The sequence below is a fragment of the Mastigoproctus giganteus genome, chromosome 1, assembly GCF_048544385.1.
Source record: "Mastigoproctus giganteus isolate SK-2022 chromosome 1, ASM4854438v1, whole genome shotgun sequence".
NCBI lineage: Eukaryota > Metazoa > Arthropoda > Arachnida > Uropygi > Thelyphonidae > Mastigoproctus > Mastigoproctus giganteus.
Window position 1 is genome coordinate 220720812 of NC_143575.1, and position 20738 is coordinate 220741549.

At 39.0% G+C, this 20738-nt stretch overlaps 1 protein-coding gene across 1 annotated transcript in view; it reads left to right on the top strand.

Annotated features, from left to right (window-relative positions):
- Positions 1-1550: 1550 nt before the first annotated feature.
- Positions 1551-20738, top strand: part of Usp32 (Ubiquitin specific protease 32) — an 837997-nt gene continuing 818809 nt past the window's right edge. The window contains exon 1 of the mRNA XM_090368859.1: positions 1551-1686. Coding sequence (XP_090224985.1) covers positions 1629-1686 — 58 coding nt within the window. The 5' untranslated portion in view covers positions 1551-1628. The remainder of the gene's footprint in view (positions 1687-20738) is intronic.

The window sequence follows — 20738 nt, forward strand, 5'->3', positions numbered from 1 at the left end:
AAGAGTATAAAAAGAAAATATTTTTTTAAGTCAGCCACCGTTGTTCAAAGGGCCTATAAAAATTGCTTGCTTCATTGACCGGATTTGCAAACTGGAACTCTTCAAGGAACATCTGACTACCTCCTGAAGAGAAGCCTTGCTAGAACGGTACCAACAGCAAGTTCCTGACTCACTACAACGGGTAACTACAATGATCACCAAAGCAAGTAACGCTCCAATAAAATGGAAGTGGCCCACCCTAGGAGCCCTGTCCTGGTGGTTGTTCGAACTGCAGAGACTACGTCAAGAGGTCAACAGAAGGAGAAAGGCCTTCCAGTGGGCTTGAAGGTCTTGACCTGCTGCTGAGGTAGAGGCCCTCAGGCAGCTATACCGGAAGGCACGAAATACCTACGCTGCCAAAATCAGAACTTGCAAAAAATAGTCTTGGGAGCTGCTTGTCTCCACCACTAGGTGGAGACAAAACACCTTGCTATTTAGTCGGTCTCAGGCGTAAATAGCCAAGGAGTGAAAAAAGCCCATTAAACATAAATCTATATAAAAAGTGTGTCCGTAAATTGCGTGTGTTCTATAATCGATTTGCCTGTTTTGCTGGAAGAAAAACTCGGGTTGCCGGAGAAAACCTTGCTATCAACGCCTGACCGACTAATTCAGCCACGAAGTGAAAAAAGCCCAATAAAGTTCCTCGCGTCATCAAGGATTCGCGAGGATACATAAATCTACAAAAAAAAAAAAAAAAAAAAACACCTATTATATTTAGGCCGTCCGAATAATTAATTTCATCTGCCGTGCTGTGTCTTATGTCTGTTAATTGTGTGTGTTCTGTGGTCCATTTGCCTGTTTTGTTGCACGAAAAACCCGAGTGCCGGGGGAAAACCTTGCTATAAACGCCTGAGACTGACTAACTCAGCCACGGAGTGTAACTGTGCTACCCACGCAACTCACCTGGAAACTTGGGTTTTTTCTTCCAGCTAACGGTAAATGACCACAGAACACACGCAATTTACAGACAATACACACGGAGCAACATGGCCTTAGTCGTCGATGCTCTTAAAACCCAACAACCTGTTGGGTTTTAAGAAGTTGCTTGGCGTTGCTTTTATTCTACATCTGGGATGGTTTCTGCCCTACCCTCTGCTAAGTTACTTGTTGACTTCGCTGGTCGTAATCAGGGTAAAGTAATACATGAAGTAGTCACTCAAATGAATGAAAGAGCCAACCGTTAGGAAGGGATGCACTTTTCACGAAAATAATAATTTAAAATATCGACCCAGTTCGAGAACAGAAAATTAAATTTCACCTCAGGTAATAAAATCATTTCGCTTAAATGGCCACAGCACTACTCTGATAATGAATAGGCGAAATGAGCCCCTGCTTTTTTTCTCCTTCTCTCTGGCTTTTAATTCTTACATTTTGCTTACTTCGCATCACAGAGTAGTACAATTCTGTGCCCAGCATGTAGTCCATACACCCAGTCAAGTTACAAACATATCCAACTGTATTCCCGTATGTTGTCATGTGACAAATTGGCATGGTCTGGCGTTGGAGACGAATCTGTGCAGACGACATAGTTTTACATTTTGTTCGCTATGGATGCAAGCAGGTGTAAGTGATTAGTGGTGTTTAGTAGAATGGGAGCAAGGGATTCTAAACCGTGCTGCATTTTATACGAAGATGCCATAAAGAGAGGTGAGTGGCAAAATATTTCAAATAACGTGTGATGCATAAGTAGTATTTTTTTTTTTTTTTTAATTCTGTAACCTTGTTTTTGACTATTTGAAGACGAGCCGATCGCTCTAACGCAATTCAGTTACGCCTCAGAACTGCCAAAAAGAAGTTCTAAATTCAAATTGTATTCTAAATTTAAATATTTTTCCGGTCGCGACGTGTATATTTTGTGGGAAGAGTCCCTAATTATTAGGCCTAACTCAAGACTTTCAATAGATATATGAATGAAATACATTTTCTCATACGTGTGGTGCAGTTGTCAACACAGGCAACCTGTGCGCTATTCTTTTACATATTTCTTCCGAAACAATATCCAAGCCACATTAACGTCGTATAGTACTGAACAAATTTTTGCCTTGGTTTTGATTAATTACTTAAAAATATAAATAAATTTAGTTTTAGTGCCACCAGGTAGTAATATAAGTACCATAAACAGATAAACTTGTATGATTTATCTAGTTATCGATGTTGTACGAATTCACACAACATTAACGATGTTGTACGAATTCACATGATCACAAATGCACTGCAATTAAGTTACTATATAGCCATTAATATATTTAGACAGTTATGGGATTTTATTGTGTACTGTAACAGCAGGTAACAGTATAATTATTGTTATGTTGAATATTAATATTTTCTGTAATTGTTTATATTTTATCAGTAAATAGATCTTGTTTGTCTTATGTGCTAAAACGCACAATGCTCATTTACTGTTAAAATTTTACATTGTGACATATCAGATAGCACATTCTTATTGCTATTATTCTTATTAATTAATGTGAGTGTTCTGCCTGAAGGGAAGTTCTTAAATTCTGGGGAATTCTGTTTCCAGGTTCATCATATGTCCTTACTTATATGACTGTACCCAAAATCCTGAGTTATTCCCTGGGGAAAATTGTGATTGTTGCTTCCATGTGTGTGTGTTACTCCCTGAACCACAACCATCACTACTTTCCTCCGGTCTGTGATAGAACTGGAATCCATACCTTTCCAAATGTATACTAAGTTAGATATCTGATGTTCAAGCTGGCATGTGATATTAGTGCATTTACAGGCTTTAGATATTCTGATTGCTGTTCTGAGCCAGGTCTAGATTTTAAGAGACCTTGAATTAAAATTTGAATGTGTAATGTAGTAGACACATCTATATTACTTTATCAAACCGTCTTTTTCTCCTAGTCATCAGTTTTGGCTGTGTATGATCAAGACTCTCACTCTAATTATTGTCAGGGCCTAGTTCAAGGCTGGTGTGAGGGGTGCAGGTGCCTCCGTAGCCAGGAGCAGCAGTGTGTAGCACACGCTTCTTGATTAGACCAGGGTTCGAGCCCGTAATACGGAGGATGTGGAAAGGTCAGGGAATGACCACCAAATATTCTCAGAGCAATATGGCCTTAGTTGCTAATGCTCCTAAAAATTAAATAACAATAACAATGTGAGGGGTGCACCACACTTGGTTCTATGCTTTGGGCTGGCCCAATGCTTGTAATGGAAGCATAGGTCCATTTTAAGTTTCTATGCTTCAGCAAAGAAGTGTCTTGTGTATTAGGCATTTTAACATTGGTTATAATGGTATCTGATTTTGTCTCTACACATTCTCATATAGCCTGTAAAAGAGAAATGTATTTTTTATTTTGAAAATCTGTTGTTTACAATAAGCCAAGTAATTGTGATTAGTATAACAGACAAATAGTGGACCAGTAAATAAGAATGCCTAATAATGGGGGTTTTCAGATATAACTTTTCACATGTTGACTGTAACTTATGAATTATTCACTCGCACAGTAGCAGAAAGTGTCTGGTTTTACTGGATGACTGTTTTCTACAGCAACAAGAGAAAGTAATAATCATGCTCTGACTATTAGTAGTGATTCTTCATTCATGAGGAATCTCCAGATGAAAGAACCACTAGGGGGTGATGATCATAGTGTATTGATGTGGGATATATATACTTAAGAATTAAACTACTGTCAAGTTTAGAGGGAACAGATTTTGCTTTTATAAAAGGTAACTACAGTGGTCTGAAACAGTTTTTGTACTTTTCAGTTGAACCAGCTGATGTTATGAATTGTATATTTAATATAGGAAGCATTGAGGGATATAATCATAGAAGGCACTAAGCTTTTTATTGCAAATAAGAGATATTGTTTAAGGTTTAAGCAAAATTGATGTCAGTTGAACTGATGAGGCTAGTGGCAAGAGCAGATTATAGGAATTATCTGGCCAAGAATGCAAAGAAAAGCATCAAAGATTCTTTACTTTTGTTAACACTAGAAGGAAAAGGATCATCCCATTCCTTTTAGGTTGTTCTCTCTCGATATGAACAGCAAAACTGTTGATGATCCTCTTTTTTACTGACAAACTGAATAAATATTTTATATTTAAATTCACACAAAAAGAAGTTTTTAGGTATAGGAATGCCAGAAGCGTTGAGTTTTAACTGGGAACTAAATGATTGTTTGCTAACTGGGGAAAAGTGGAAGACAAATTAAAGCTACAAGTAGTAGTAGTAATAATGGAAAATGATGCACAAAAGTAAACTTATATAGCATCAGCAAAAAGAAAAAAAGAAAAACCTGTTCACCCATCCATACCCTGCAAGAATTTGTCTAGTTCTCCCTTGAATTGATTCAACCCATCCACTTCCACAGCAACAGATGGAAGCCTGTTATAACAATCAACCACCTGCTAATTGAAGGCTAACTTCAGCACATCTATCCTCCTGCAACCATCCTTCCTCAGTTTGAATTTATGCCCCCTCATGTGTGTAACTGTTACCTGTGGTGCACTTACCAAGAAAGGCTTCAGAACTAAAGCATTTCTAGGTAAGAGCACACTCTATTGTTCCCTTCACCAATCTGGTTCTGCATCATAGTAACCTTATCTGCATCTATTCCAGCAGATCTACATCCTTTCTGAACTGTAGTAGTAGTGGCATGTGATGCAAGAAAGCAAGTGTATGAGCTTATGCAGCATCAGCCAAAAAAATCACACCATTCCCTCCAAATGCCTGTCCAGTTCCTCCTTAAATTTATTCAACCTATCAACTTCCACAACAACAGATGGAAGTTTGTTCCAGCAATTAACCACCCGCTGGCTAAAGGCAAATTTCCACACATCTATTCTACATCTGTCTTTTCTTAATTTGAATTTATGCCCCCTTAGGTTCGTAATCTGAACAAGTGGAAGGATCCCATCAGAATTCAGCGTGCTGAACCCATTCAAGGCCTTATACACCTCAATCAGATCACCGTGCAGGTGCCTAGTCTCCAGCCACTGCAATTTGCAGAACTTAAGCCCCTCTTGGTAAGAGGATCCCTTCATTCCCCTCACCAATCTTGTTGCCCTTCTCTGTACACGCTCAAGTAAATCTACATCTTTCCTAAAATGAGGCCTCCAGACCTGTACTCAAGGCATGGCCTGACCATTGCCTTATACAGAGGGATAATCACCTCCTTTTCCCTGCTAGCAAAATTCCTATATATCATTGACAAAACCCTGTGACCTGCCCCGGCAGCCTCTCTGCATTGCTCAGAAAACTTCGTATCTGACTGCACAATTACTCCCAGGTCTTTTTCATTTTCTACCACCTACATCCTTCCTGAACTGTATACAGTACTCAAGATGCAGCCTAACCATGGCCTTATACAAACGGATAATTGGCTCCTTATCCTAGTTAGCAAAGTTTCTGTATATCATTGACAAAACCCCATGAGCTGTCCTGGCAACATGTCCACACTGCTCGGAAAACTTCGTCTTACTGCACAATTACCCCCAAGTCTTTTTTATTCTCTACTACCCTGAGAGTAGTACCACACAATTGATGTTACTCTGGGGTTACTGCTACCCATATGTAGTACTTTATATTTTCAATGATAAACTTGAATTGCCATTTCTCAGCCCATTGACCTAATTTTCCTAGATCTTGTTGCAGTAGCTCACCCTGATGACTGTTGTTAACCACCCTGCCAATCTTTGTATCATCTGCAACCTTAAACATTAAGCCTGATCTTATACATTCATCAATATTATTGATAAATATTGAAAACAACAATGGACCCAGCACTGCAACCTGGGAAACAACACTAATAATATTAGTCCACAAAGAGCAGTGGCCATTGATAACCACTCTCTGGCTTCTTACACTTTATTCATCCCTTTAGCCATAGTAGTAACTTGCCCTTAATGCCACATTGTTCCAGTCTTTAATTAGCATTAGCATTAGTAGAGGCATTTGATGCAAGAAAGCAAGCTTATGCAGCATCAGCCAAAAAAAAAAAAAAAAAAACCCACTTCCACTTCACCCCCTCTGTTCGTTCAAAATACCTGTCCAGCTGAGCCTTAAACTTATTTAGGATATCAACCTCCACCACAAGGGATGGAAGTCTGTTCCACCAACCAACCACCCGCTGGCTAAAGGCAAATTTCCGCACGTCTATCCTACATCTGTCTTTCCTCAATTTGAATTTATGCCCTCTCAGGTGATTTTTCTGAGCTAGAGGAAAAATCCCATCAGCATTGAGCATGCTTAAACCATTCAAGGCTTTATACACCTCTATCAGATCACCTCGCTGGTGCCTAGTCTCCAGACACTGTAATTTGCAAAACTTAAGCCTTTCTTCGTAAGAGCACCCCTTTGTTCCATTCACTAATCTTGTTGCCCTTCTCTGTACTCGTTCCAGCAGCTCTACATCCTTCTTGAAATGAGGCCTCCAGACCTGTATACAGTACTCTAGGTGTGGCCTGACCATCGCCATATACAATGGAATAATCACCTCCTTATCCCTTCTGGAAAAATTCCTGTATATCATTGACAATACTCCATGAGCTACTCTTGCAGCCCATCTGCACTGTTCAGAGAACTTCATATCTGCCTGCACAACCACCCCCAAGTCCCTTTCAATCTCTACCACTGTCAGTGTAGTACCACAGAGTTGATACGTTGCTCTGGGGTTGCTGTTTCCCATGTGTAGTACTTTACATTTGTCAATGTTAAACTTCATTTGCCACCTCTCAGCCCATCTGCTCAACCTTTCCAGATCCTGTTGCAGCAGCATAGTGTCAGTAGTGTCCTTGACAACCCTGCCAACCTTTGTATCGTCTGCAAACTTGGACATTAAGCCCGATATACCATCATCAATATCATTTATAAATACAGAAAACAATAATGGACCCAACACTGAGCCCTGAGGGACTCCACTAATAACATCAGTCCACGATGAGCAGTGTCCATTGATTACCACTCTCTGTCTTCTCCCCCTCAACCACCCCTTTATCCATAGCAGCAATTTGCCTCCAATGTCACACTGCTCCAATTTGTGTAGCAGTCTTCCATGTGCAACAGTATCAAAAGCCTTTCTAAGATCCAAGTATATAATATCAAAGTTATTCCCTGCATCCAGTTCTTTTGTGACTGCATCATAGTATCCAATCAAGTTGGTCAGGCAAGACTTCCCCTTAACAAAACCATGCTGTGTCTGAGCTATAACTGAAGTCTTCTCTAAATGATCCTGCAGTGCTTCTTTAACCAGTGCCTCCATTAATTTTCCTGGAACAGAAGTTAAGCTCACAGGTCTATAATTACTTGTCAGCCTTTGATCCTCCTTTGTGAATTGGGGTCACATTTGCACATTTCCAGTCTATGGGTACCTCCCCTGAGTCCAAGGAAGCTCTCATAATTATGGCTAAGAGTTTGCTTACTTCCTTTGCTGCCTCCTTTAATATAACTGGATAGATGCCATCCACCCCGGGTGCCTTTCTTGTGTTTATCTTCAACAGTTTCTCCTCCACTTTACTCCCAGTTATTTCAAGATTCTGTAGCTTACTGCTAGAGTTGAATACACCTCTGGCATTCCCCTCGCTGAATAACTCCTCATGTGTGAATGTCGATGCAAAATATTCATTTAGTTTGTTAGCTACCTGAGCAGGATCATCAACACTTGACCCGTCAATATCAAGTGGACCAATCTGATTCATCCCCTTCCTTCTAGAGTTTACATAAGTAAAGAACTCTTTGCTGTTTTTCTTTGCATCCCTTCCCAAGGATTTCTCGTAATCTGCCTTCGCCTGCCTAACCTCCTTTGTAACTTGGTTGCATATCAACTTGTATCTATCATAGGCTTCTGTGTCATGTGTTAATTTGTATGTATCTCATGCATTTTTCTTCTCTGCCATATGCCTCATTAGTTCATCTGACATCCATTTTGGCCTAAACCTTGAACAATATTTCTTAGTTGGTATGTAAAGCCCAGTGGCTTCCAAGATAAGTTCTTTGAATGCTTCCCATTTTGAATTTGCTGTTGGTAACATCATCAGTTGGTCCCACTGTATAGAATTTAAGTACTGTCTCAGTCCATTGTAGTCGCCTTTACGGAAGCAATAACCCTTCCCTTTACCCCTAATGGTAGTTACCTCTTTGAGTAAATCCCACTTCAGCACACTGTGATCACTGCCACCTAGTGGTTCATTTATCTGCAGATTCTTAATGCATGAAGAATCACTGCTGATAATCAAATCAAGAGTATTACTCCCTCTAGTTGCCTCCCGAACATGCTGATGTAGAAAACAATCATCCAATAAATCCACAAAAGCCCTGCTAGTGTGTGAGTAACCAGCCCCCAAATTCCAGTCAATATCTGGGAAATTAAAATCTCCCATTATAAGACACTCTGATTTACTGGCCCACTCTATTTCCCTGTACAATTTCTTATTATACTCATCAGAGTCATTAGGCCTATAGCATCCTCCTACTCTCAATTTTGATCTCCCAATGCTTATGTCACACCAAACTGACTCGACACTGCATTGTCCAGCAATGTCGACTGGCTTCACTTCCTTGGATTTTATGTATTTCTTAACTAATAGCATAACCCCTCCTCCCTTCCTATCCTGTCTATCCTTTCTGTAGACATTGTACTCCCCAAATTCCAATTCTGCATTCCTTATATCTGTGTGACACCACGTCTCTGAAATCCCCACAATATCTGCCTTTGATGTTTTGAGCAATACCTCAAATTCATCAAATTTATTTACTAAACTCCTAGCATTGGTGTACACGCAAGTATACATGTATCTGTTCTTTTTCTTAGCTACCCTAACACAACCCATGTGTTTACTTGTACCCCAATGATTCCCAGCAGTCTCTGAAATATCCTGCATCTTATTTTCCAGGCTGCGGCTCATTCGAATAGAACAGTGCAAGAATCACTTTCACCTCTGCCAGTGGCTACTGTTAATCTATTAGTCCTTGTATCCCCCCAATCTAGCAGTTTTCCGACCCACCTAACACTGCCTCGATAGCATCAGCAAACATTTTTGCATCCTTTCTATTTAAGTGTATCCCATCCCTGTAGAAGCAGTCTCTCCTGTTAACAAGTACAGACCAGGCTGAAAAAAATTCTAACCCTTGAGCCTTGCACAATCTTTCCAGGGCCGAATTGATCGACAGGTCTCTCATCATATACTCCGTCCTGTTGTGTCTTTGCAGAATTGCAGACACTTTCAAATTCAACCCTAATTCACGGGTTTTTTTCAGCAGTGACCTGTACTTGTTAAGTAATTCTGCCGGTCTCCTACTCTTAATATCATTAGTGCCAACATGTACAACTATATCACCTTTTGTGCCCTTAAAAGATGATATCTGCTCTACAACATCATCAACCTTTGCTCCTGGCAGACATACCCTGGTCCTGTTCCACCTATCCTTTTTACAAAGCATGTTTCCCGTTTCCCTGACAATAGTCACTAACAACTACTAGTTCCTTTGGGACCAGCGCATTCTGCCTTGGGGGCTGCTGCTGTGTTGCGTGATGGCCAAGTGCAAGCTCTGGCATTGGTGTGGGCAGCTGAGAGCTTGATGGGCCCTCACTTTTAATCCTTCGAGGGCATCCACCCTGTCATATAGCTCTCATATAGGCCCATAACAACGCTGAGTTGTCGCCTGATTTCCTTACACTCCTTGCATCGCGCACACACAAAGACATCCCTCATGGCAGTATCATGTCCCGTCCCGACTGCTCCACAAACATCAAGCAAGTAGTGCATTTTAATAGGCTGTGATTCAGAGGGCAACTGCCCCCCTCAGTTCTCTCCTGAGCCACAGCACTCCCATTAGCTTGAGCCTTTTGCTTTGCTGCTTATTTGATTTGATTATTATTTGATTATTACAGTAAATCCTTGATTAACTTCGGAAATGATGGATAACATCTGTCATTTCTGAAGGATTAAAATACTTTTACAATAAAGCAAATTTAATTTGCAGTAATGAGAAGGCCTGCCTTTCTCCACAACGTTGGTAAATGTAGTAGAATACAGTATTACAACATATAGTTTTTTTCACAGCACTTTTTCATCACATTTTAGCAACTACAACTGTACATACATACTGTACTGTATGTATTTATTAATTTATTTATGCTTATTTGTATGTATATTATGATTGTATGGGCCAGCTAAAATCAGGAACTTTACTCATAAGTAAAGTTCCTGGTTTTAGTATAAATTCAGAAGTAAAGTATAAGTATAAAATACTTATACTTTACTTATACTTATAAGTAAAGTTTTTAAATATGAAACAGATACTTATTTCATATTTAAAAACTTTTAACTCCCAGCACTGAAGATCTTTATTATCAAAATGCTATTCCCAAATAAGTTATCATGTTTTGTAGATCACTGAACAGATGAGGAATGATTACAGAATCTGTATTATGCTAATTATTTTTGGTGAACTTATAGAATTCTTCCTTTTTTATTTCTTTATCATTCAGTATGCTTCTATTTCAGAACCACAATTTGTTTTACCTTAACCTATGCTGACATACTAGTTAATGTATAAGCTTTTTATACCAACTAAGAGATACTGTTTAAGGTTTAGACCTAAATGGTTGTCAGGTTAATTGATGAGACTTGTGATAGAGAATAAAAATGAAGTCACAAAGGAGGTTAGGCAAGCAAAGGCAGATTATGAGAAATCTTTGGCAAAGGATGCAAAGAAAAACAGCAAAGAGTTCTTTACTTATGTAAACTCTAGAAGGAAGGGGATGAATCAGATTGGTCCACTTACATAGATGGTTTGAGCTATTGATGATCCTGCTCAAGTAAGTTGATAAACCAGTTTTTCTAGTAGGGATAAGGAGGTGATTAACCCATTGTATAAGGTAATGGTTAAGCCATATCTTGAGTCCTGGAAGCTTCATTTGAGGAAGAATATGGATCTGTTGGAAGGGGAGCAGAGAAGGGCAGTAATGTTTGTAAGAGGAGCAAAAAGGACATTTTGGCAAGGAAAGGATTCAGTTCTGTAAGTTGCAGCATCTGAAGACTAGGCACCTGTGAGCAGATTGGATGGTATTGTGCAAGGCTTTGTATGGACTGAGTAAGCTTATTGCTGATGGAATCCTTCCTATTGCCAAGACTACATGCCTGCTAGATCATAAAATCTAATTACTGTAGAGGAATGATGGTTGCAGGATAGATGTGTAGAAATGAAATTTTCATTTAGCTAGCAGGTAGTTAATTATTGGAACAAACTTCTATTTAGTGCTGTAGAAGTGGTTATTTTGAATAAATTCAAGTAACAACTAGACAAATGATTAGAGAGGATGAATAGGTGATATCGTGTTTCTTTGTCTTTTTCTTTCTTTCTTTTTTTTTTTTAGCTGATGCTGTACTGTATAAGTTTATTTTCTGGCATCATTGCTGTTACTAATAGTATAAGGCATACTGCAATTTTTATAAGGGCCATAATTATGCAGCACATATTGTGAGATGCCTCTAGCCAGGTTCACAGGAGTAGCAGTGCATAGCACACACTTCTTGATTAGACCGCGGTTTGAGCCTGTGACCACCAAATACAGAGGATGTGGATGTGTCAGGGAATGACCACCTCATATCCTCAGAGCAATATGGCCTTAGTTGCTAGTGATCCTAAAAAAACAAATAACCATGGCAGCCTCTCTGCACTGCTCAGAAAACTGCATGTCTGACTGCACAAGTACTACCAGTTCTTTTTAATTTTTGCCCACCCTAAGTGCAATACCACATAGTTGGTACGTTTCTCTGGGGTTACTTCTACCCATATGCAGTACTTTGCATTTGTCAATGTTACACTTCAGTTGCCACTGCTCAACTTTTCTAGATCCTCTTGCAATAGCACACTGCCGTTACTGTCATTAACAACCCTACCAACCTTTGTATTATCGGCATACTTGGACATTAAGCCTGGATATACCTTCATCAATATCATTGATAAATATACAAAACAAAAGGGGGACCAACACCGAACCCTGGGGGACTCCACTAATAACATTAGTCCACGAAGAGCAGCGTCTATTAATTACCACTCTATCTTTTTCCACTCAACCATCCTTTTATCCATTGTAGCAACTTACCCGTAATACTGTACTTCTTCAGTTTGTACAGTAGTCTTCCATGTGCAACAGTATGAAAAGCTTTACTGAAATCCAAGTATATGATATCAAAATTATTTTTTGCATCCAGTTCCTTTGTAACCATTATAGTATCCAATCAAATGTGGGGCAGGTAGTTGGATAGGTTTTACGGGTACTACTAAGTTGCAGATGGTAATCTGTTAAGCTAATGAGATTACCATTGTGCTTAGCAACAGCACTATTATCTAAATTTCTTGAAGGCCAGAGAGGCAAAAAATGTGGACTCAGCTAAGTCTCTTGTAATCCATTAACCTCGTAATCTCATATGGAAAATTTTCATTGTTCTACGGACACTATTTTAAACGTAAGTACGAAAGAGAATTAAAAAATTCACTAAACAGAAAAATCTGGTATAAAGAAGTTTGTTAAACAAAGGTCAGACTGTACTTATTATTATTTATTATGATAATTTTATTTACACACCTTTTTTTGATGATTTTGCCAATTATCGTAAAAAGGTGCGTAGCCACGAATTTGCCAAGGGTGCCAAAAACCTAGCTACGCCTCTATCCCTATGGACTGGTGATGTTCAAATATATCCCCAGTTCATAAAGGGGCATCAAAAGTTGACAAGTAATTACAGACCAGTTAGCTTAATATCTGTGTTAAGTAAAATAATGGAGTGACTGTTTAAAGAAGTGTAACCCCAGGGGTCACATCTGGTAAGTATGGGCTTGGCACACCCAGCGTCCTGAGCTGGATATCATCATTCTTCTCTCTCTCTCTCAGGGTAACTTGGAAATTTTTTTTTTTTAGCTGGTGCAGCATATGCCTCATGTATTACTTATTATTATTATTATTATTATTATTATACGAAAATTTTTATTTTTATTTCTCAGAGCAAACTAAACTAAAATTACAATTAATTATCTTTCGGCTGAGTGGACAGCCTTCTTCAGATAGAAAAATACTTTGAATGGCAGTTGGAATAGAGATGTGCACTGCCAGGATGGTGCGTGAGGCGCTTGGCTAATTGTTTGAGGTTGATGTTTGTGGCTGTGACGTATGGTGGTGACGTGGCCAGCGTTTGTCTATGGACAGAATTACTGTTTCTGTGATGGGGTTAACTTGACAACCACTGTTCCTGTTCAAAGAGGTATCCGAGCATTTTATGTGTAACGATTCCAACCAGGTGCGCCTTAGCTAATGGTGGGACCTGTCCACGACATCGCGGTGTGGGTCAATGTCGTGGTGGGTTGTCCAGACATGCTCGGCGATAGCTGAGTGTTCCACATCTGCCAAACGGATCGCCCTTTTATGTTCTGAGAGATGTTTCTCGAGTCGACGTCCAGTCTCTCCAAAGTAGCAGCTAGTGCAGTCACGGCAAGAGATGCGATAGACCAAACCACTCTGTAGAAGGGTGGGGACGGGTGTTTTTACGTTGGAAATGAGAGAACGCAGTTTCTTGCCTGGGAGTTGGATGCACTTTATCCCATGTGATTTTAGGATTCTACCGATCTGTTGTGACAGGTTGGGGTAGTATGGGATAAATGACCTCGTGGATGACTCGTCACTGTCGGTCGTCACGTTGTCGCGTGCCTGTAGATCACACCAGTCAAGGATGTCGATGGGGTAGCCACACCTCGTAAGGTCTACTTTGACCCTGGTGATCTCTTTGCGTCTTTCATCTGCGGAGCTGGAGTGTGTCCAGGCGCGAGTTAGCAAGGTTCGGGCAGTGGAGAGAAGGTGGCCCCGCGCGTGTGCTGACCGGAAGTTGGTAAATTGGCCAGCACACATAGGTTTACGATAAACTGTCGTCTTCGCGCCGGACGAGGGTATCTAGGTACGGAATAGTGTTGTTCGACTCCAGCTCAATCGTGAATTTTATGAAGGGCGATAGTGAGTTGAGGTGGGTTAGGAGTCGCTGACCTGAGTCTCTAGGGATAACTACGAACACATCGTCTACATAGCGACACCAAAAGGCGATGTGATCTGGTGCGTGTGTAAACGCACGGCCCTCTAACTCCTCCATCACGATGTTTGCTGTGACCGAACTGACAGGGGAACCCATGGCTGTGCCATGTACCTGCTGGTAGATTGAGTCATTAAACATCACCCCCCTGTTAAGCACAGTCTGAGGGCGGCGGAAATGTCATCAGCCGTCAGTCTAGTTCTGTCGCTAAGGGTTTCATCATTGTCTAAGAGTTGTTTTGCACAAGAGATGGCAAGTTCCACTGGGATGGAGGTAAAGAGTGATATTACATCGAACGATGCCATGACTTGATCTTGTGAGATGAATGTAGTGTGGATCCTTTCTATGAACTCAATACTGTTGGAGACGTTGTAGGTGGTCTTGCCAACTAGATGAGAAAGAAGCCTCGAGACAAACTTAGACAACTCGTAAGTCAGTGATCCACAGCAGGATACAATTGGTCTTAATGGTGTGTCTTCTTTGTGTACCTTCGGCAGGCCGTAAAACCGTGGGATCTGACACCCGGAGGCACGGAGGTGATTACGGGTTGACTGCGTTATTTTCCCCTGTTTGAGCCAACTGTTGATGAGGATATTCACCTCTGACTCCCATCGTTCCAATACTCTGTTGGAGTTAACGGTTAAGGGTTTGTAGACGGAAGTGTCTCGTAAAAGCAGCAAGGCTTTCGCCATGTAATCAGCGTGGTTCATTACAACCGTATTATTATTATTACTAGCCATATAGGCTTCCTTGCACTATATGGCTAGTAATAATAAGTAATACAGGACCATCTGGAATTCAATTATACTGCAGTCACAGCATGCATTTGTTAAGGGATGGGTTTGACTAACCAACCGATAGGTTAATATGATTCAGTGACCAAGGAACTGGATGCAAAACATAATTTTGATATTATATACAGGCAACTCTCAGTTTACGAATATTCGATTTACGAACATTCACTATAATGAACGTCACAATTCATTCATTCAAAATTTCTTAAATTCGCCAATAGAGTTCCTTATAAAACAAAATGGCAAATTGTGTAGTGAACATAATTGTAAGATTTCAATAAATAAACTTTTAAAACATGTATTTATTTCAATAATTATAAGAAATTATTATATGATAATTGTACTGAACTGTTCTTGGTTAATAAAACTAATCTAACCAGTAAAAAAACATTGGTTTACATGCCACGCCACGTAAAATGTTTTCTTGTGGGAAAGAAATCAGCGATTTCCCCCTATTATAATATAATAGGATAGTCACTTGCTTTGCCAATGTTATCTTAGACAGTCAACCATTGGTTCACTTAGGGTCTGGGAAAGGGAAGCTTCCCCATCCAGTCACAAAGATAAAGTTTATAGACAGAGAGAAGAACTTAAGGGATTTCTGGAAGGCATACAACATTTATAATGCATTGCAAAACATTGCTGGTGCCTGGGGGGGGGGGGAGTGAAAGAAACAAATTTAAGTGGTGTGTGGAAAAACTTGTGTCCATAGTTTGTGAATAATTTAAGTGATTTTGAGGATCCAGTAGAACCCGTGACTGAAGAAATTGTTGAACTGGGCAATAAAATGGACCTCGACCTTGATGTGACTCTTGGACTCGCATTTTGAGAAATTAACAATTGATGAAATAATTGAAATAGAGACACATCTAAATTCTGAAGTAACAGAAGAACCTGATATTCCACAGCCTCTCAGAACATGTACAAGTCAGAAAATGGCTGCAGCTTTTAAATCAATTTCTGAGGTGTTGGCAATCTTTGAAGAAGACAACGCAAATATGGAAAGAATTGCAAAAGTGAAAAGAGGCATTTGTGACTGTCTAGCATGCTACAGTGAGATTTTTGAAGGAAAAAAAAAAAAACTAACTGTGTAATCTTCTATAAAAACATTTTAAAAAAGTGGAAAACCCAGCTGTTTCTTCATTATCAGATGCCCTTCCATCTACCTCGTCTGCATCTAGTGTCACTTCTGTGGAAAATATTGAACTCTGATGAAAGATATTGACGAGTAAAAGTTGAATACATGTGTATGTACAGTACATATATTATGTTAGTAGTCATTTTCTTTATTTATATTTTGTAACTCTTTGTTTTTAATTAAAATTAACAAGTACGTACATGTCTTGTTGTTTTATTATTTTCTTATTTTATTTTACATTACGTATCATATACGATAAACAATAACGCATACATACATTATAATAAAATGTGCTGTATAGACCATTCGATGTTTAGTACATGGTTTTAATGCTTTAAAATGGCTGCTAACGTATATAATACGAACTGTAAAAGGTCAGGAATGTAAGATACACATAATGAACAACGTCTTGGAATGGAACTCATTTGTAAACTGCAAGTTGCCTGTACTTGGATTTCAGGAAGGCTTTTGATACTGTTGTACATAAAAAAAACTCTTGTATAAACTGTAGCAATATGATATTAAAGGCAAGTCACTGCTTTGGATAAAGGGATGGTTAAGTGAAAGAAGATGGGGTGGTTATCAATGGTCCCTTTTTTTTTTTTTTTTTTAGGACCATTAGCAACTAAGGCCATATTGCTCCAGGATATGCGGTGGTCATTCCCTGACCTTTCCGCATCCTCTGTATTTGGTGGTGACGGGCTCGAACCCTAGTCTAATCAAGAGGCGTGTGCTATGCACTGCTGCTCCTTCCCACCTGGCTACGGAGGCGCCTCAGTGGTCCCCGTTCTTTATGGACTAATATTATTAGTGGAGTTCAGTACTGGGCCCATTGTTCTTTTCAATATTTTTTTTAATGCTCTCGATAAAGGTATATGTATCAGGCTTCATGTCTAAGTTACAGTACATATGATACAAAGGTTGGAACGGTGGTTAACAACAGTAATTAGGGGCAGGTGCTGTAACAAGATCTAGGAAAATTGGGTCAATGGGCTGAGAAATGGCAGCTGAAGTTTAACATTGACAAGTATAGTTCTTCTTCTTCTTCAGCCAATTCTTTTTCCTCTTGTACATTCTGAAGTTCTAACGTCGGAAGGTTTCTTGTTGCAAATGGGTCTCTTACCCACAAATATTTTTTCATATCAAGGGTGGAAAGTAATGCTTAATGTTTGTCTTTAACAGCTCTAATGTTTTGCTTATTACATTAATTATTTTAGTATAATTCGTTTTGGCAGTCAAGAGAAACATTTCTAAATTTTTTTCATTTACGTATTTTTTCCATATACCCAACTTTTCTTTAAAGGGGAACAACTTGTCAATAGAAGTGAGTAAATTTTCCTGTGGGCCTTGCATACTGATATTTTATTTATTAAGCTGCCCTAATAAATCTGCTAGAAAAGCTAATTTACAGTGCCAAATTTCATCACTTAAATAATCACAAAATTCTGATTGCTCCAGTGAAAAAAATGAGCATTTTCTCATGCAACTTGTCCATATGCATAAGTACATTTCCTTTCGATCTCCACCGAACCTTGGTATGCATCATTAAAGAGAAATGATCAGAGTCCAGTTCCTTGCATAATTTTCCGAAAATATGTATTTTTTGTGGTCGTGTTTTCATATACCGTATTTCCCCATGTATGAGACGCACCTTTTTTTGAAAAATTTGGGGTCTAAAAACTGGGTGCGTTTTATACAATGGTTGTAGATTTTTTTTACTTGCATTTCCCGCATTTTCGCGCTTGTTGTCTTTGCACTCATTGTTTCGCACTTGTTACCAGTATATTAGGTTACGTTTTGCCACGTTCTGCCCAGAAATGGCTCAGAAAAGATTTTCGTACGGTGCTGAATTCAAGTTAAAAGTGATCCAGTTTGCAAAAGTGAATGGAAATCGTGCTGCTGAATGTAAGTTTGGTCCTCCTCCATTGAGAAAACAATCCGAGACTGGCTATGGGAAGAAGAAACCCTACTGAAAACGCCAGAGCAGAAGAAGGCCATGACAGGCAATTCAGCAAAATGGCCTGATTTAGAGAGGGAATTGAAGATATGGATTGAGGAGCAAAGGGCAATTGGAATTCCTGTGTCCACAAAGATGGTTCAGCATGAGGCAAGAAGAATTGCTGATGAAAAAGAAGTTACTGATTTCAAAGGAGGACACAATTGGTGCTTCAGGTTCATGAAATGGAATGGACCAAGCATGCATACACACACCAGACTTGCCCAGAAGATGCCTGAAAGCTATGAGCAGAAGGTCCTTGAATTTCATCGTTTTGTCATTCAATGTCGGAAGACACATCAGTTTGAGTTGGGACAGATTGCAAATATGGACAAAGTCCCCCTTCGATTTGATGTCCCAAGTAACAGATCTGTTGATAAGAAGGGGGTGAAAACTGTAACTGTGAAGACAAGTGGTTGTTCTAGCTTGTTATGCCAACGGAACCAAGCTGCTTCCTATGCTGATTTTCAAACGCAAAACAATGCCAAAAGAAGACATTCCTCGAGGAGTGATTGTCCACGTTCATGACAAGGGTTGGATGGATCAGGATGGGATGAAGATCTGATTTGAGAAAGTTTGGAGCAGGAGACCAGGTGGGCTCTTATGCAAACCTGCCCTATTGGTGCTTGATCAGTTCAGGGCACACATAACAAAAAATACAAAGAAGATTGCTGCAGAGCAAAAAAACAAAACTTGCCGTCATACCTGGAGGCTTGACATCCCAGCTCCAACCACTTGATGTCAGCATTTCAAACCCTTCAAAGCTGCCACGAGAGACGAATGGAACCAATGGATGAAGTCTTCTGGGGACAATTTGACACCAGCAGGAAGAGTGAAGAAACCAACTATAGAAGTTTGTACCTGGGTGAAAAGATCCTGGGATAATATCAAGATTGAGATTGTTGTCAAGTCATTTAAGAAGTGTGCCATTTAAAATGCCATAGATGGACCTGAGGACGAGGCAATATATGAAGACAGTGATTCGTCATCAGACACAGATGAGGACAAGCTAATGGGAGTTTTGACAGTGATGAGTTGTATGAATTTTATGATGAATAAAACTTGAGTTCAATAACTTTATGTAATACACTTTTTTCAAATTTCGGGCCCCAAAATTAAGGTGCGTCTTATACATGGGGAAATACGGTAATTGACCATTTTAACTGCTTGATCAAGTACAAGTTTTAAATTGTGTATGACTGTCTTCGCTACTGGAACTTCTCTGTGTCTAAAACAGTGTGTTCTAATAATATTTGAATTGTGTCGTTTGATTAAAGTTACAAATCTTTTTAGTGCTCCTGTCATCGCGGGAGTACCGTTGGTATATTATGGAAGTCGGTACAGATGACTTCCATAATATACCACATTTTTGCAAATAATTATTCATTACTTCGAAAATATCTTGGCCGCTTGTTCTTTCAGTTCTTTTGATTCTTCAAGAACAAACAACAAAAAAAGAGATTAATAATTGTGTCGTTTTCGATAAACCTGACAAATGCTATTAATTGGGCTTTACCCCTAAAATCTGTAGAATTATCTACTTGCAATGCAAACAGTCACCAAAAATTATTAATATTTTGAACAAATTGTCACCAACCTGCTAAGTCTGCTGTTCGAAAGTGGTACTGCCATTATTTTTTTTCCAGCTTCCTCTCCCAAAATACTTTTCTCGATTACCCAATGTGCTGGTAAAATCAGACTTTTTGCAATCAGGTGAGATTTTTTTTTTTTTTACCACCAGTTTGGCTACTAAATATCTGGCTTCTTGAGCTTTACCAGATATTTTAGCTATATTATAAAATTCTGTACCTTGTTTTCTAGTAGAGGCCTGTAGTCTTTTAAAATATTCCATAGTTTTAGATGATAAATTCTCTTGTTTCGTAGAAAAATGATGCTACAATTTACTTGACACCATTGATTCATTCGACAATTTTAAACCACATACCACACATAAAGTTAGAAGACAATCTTAGGTACCAGTATTTGAAAATCCTATCACCAAATAATCATCATCATATTACAATAATATATTCTCTTGTTTTTTTGATGTTGATGGTTGTTTGTTTTTGTCATTTTTTCCAAGCTCGTTGTTATCAATTTGCCTCTTCTGATTTCGTTTCTCTAAAAATTTATCCATCGCTAATAATTTCTAAAAAAAATTAAAAGTTACTTCTAGAATGTACTAATACAGTTAATTGAAAATACCTGCTCTATATGAATTAACTGAATATGACGTTTTAGAGATATAAAAACACAAAGTATTTTTAAAACCCAAAGGAAATTTCTTACTATGCTGCTTACAAGTTGTACTTATACAACAGCAGGGTGCCTGGGAGAGTTTCTCAAATGATAAGGATGGCTGAATAAAGGTGAACAGATCTACTAACTAGGAATCAAAAGGTGAATAAAGGATTAAAGGTGAACTACTGATCTACTAGGAATCGAAAGGTGATTAAAGGTGAACATATCTAGTACTAAGAATTAAAAGGTGAATAAAGGATTAAAGGTGAACATATCTAGTACTAAGAATCAAAAGGTGAATAAAGGATTAAAGGTGAACATATCTAGTACTAAGAATCAAAAGGTGAATAAAGGATTAAAGGTGAACAGATCTAGTACTAGGAATCAAAACGTGACATCACATTGACCACAGGAAGGGGCTGGGATCATTGCAGTGGATTTGTTAATGTTTTTTATTTGTATTTTCCACGGCACACCTGAAGCA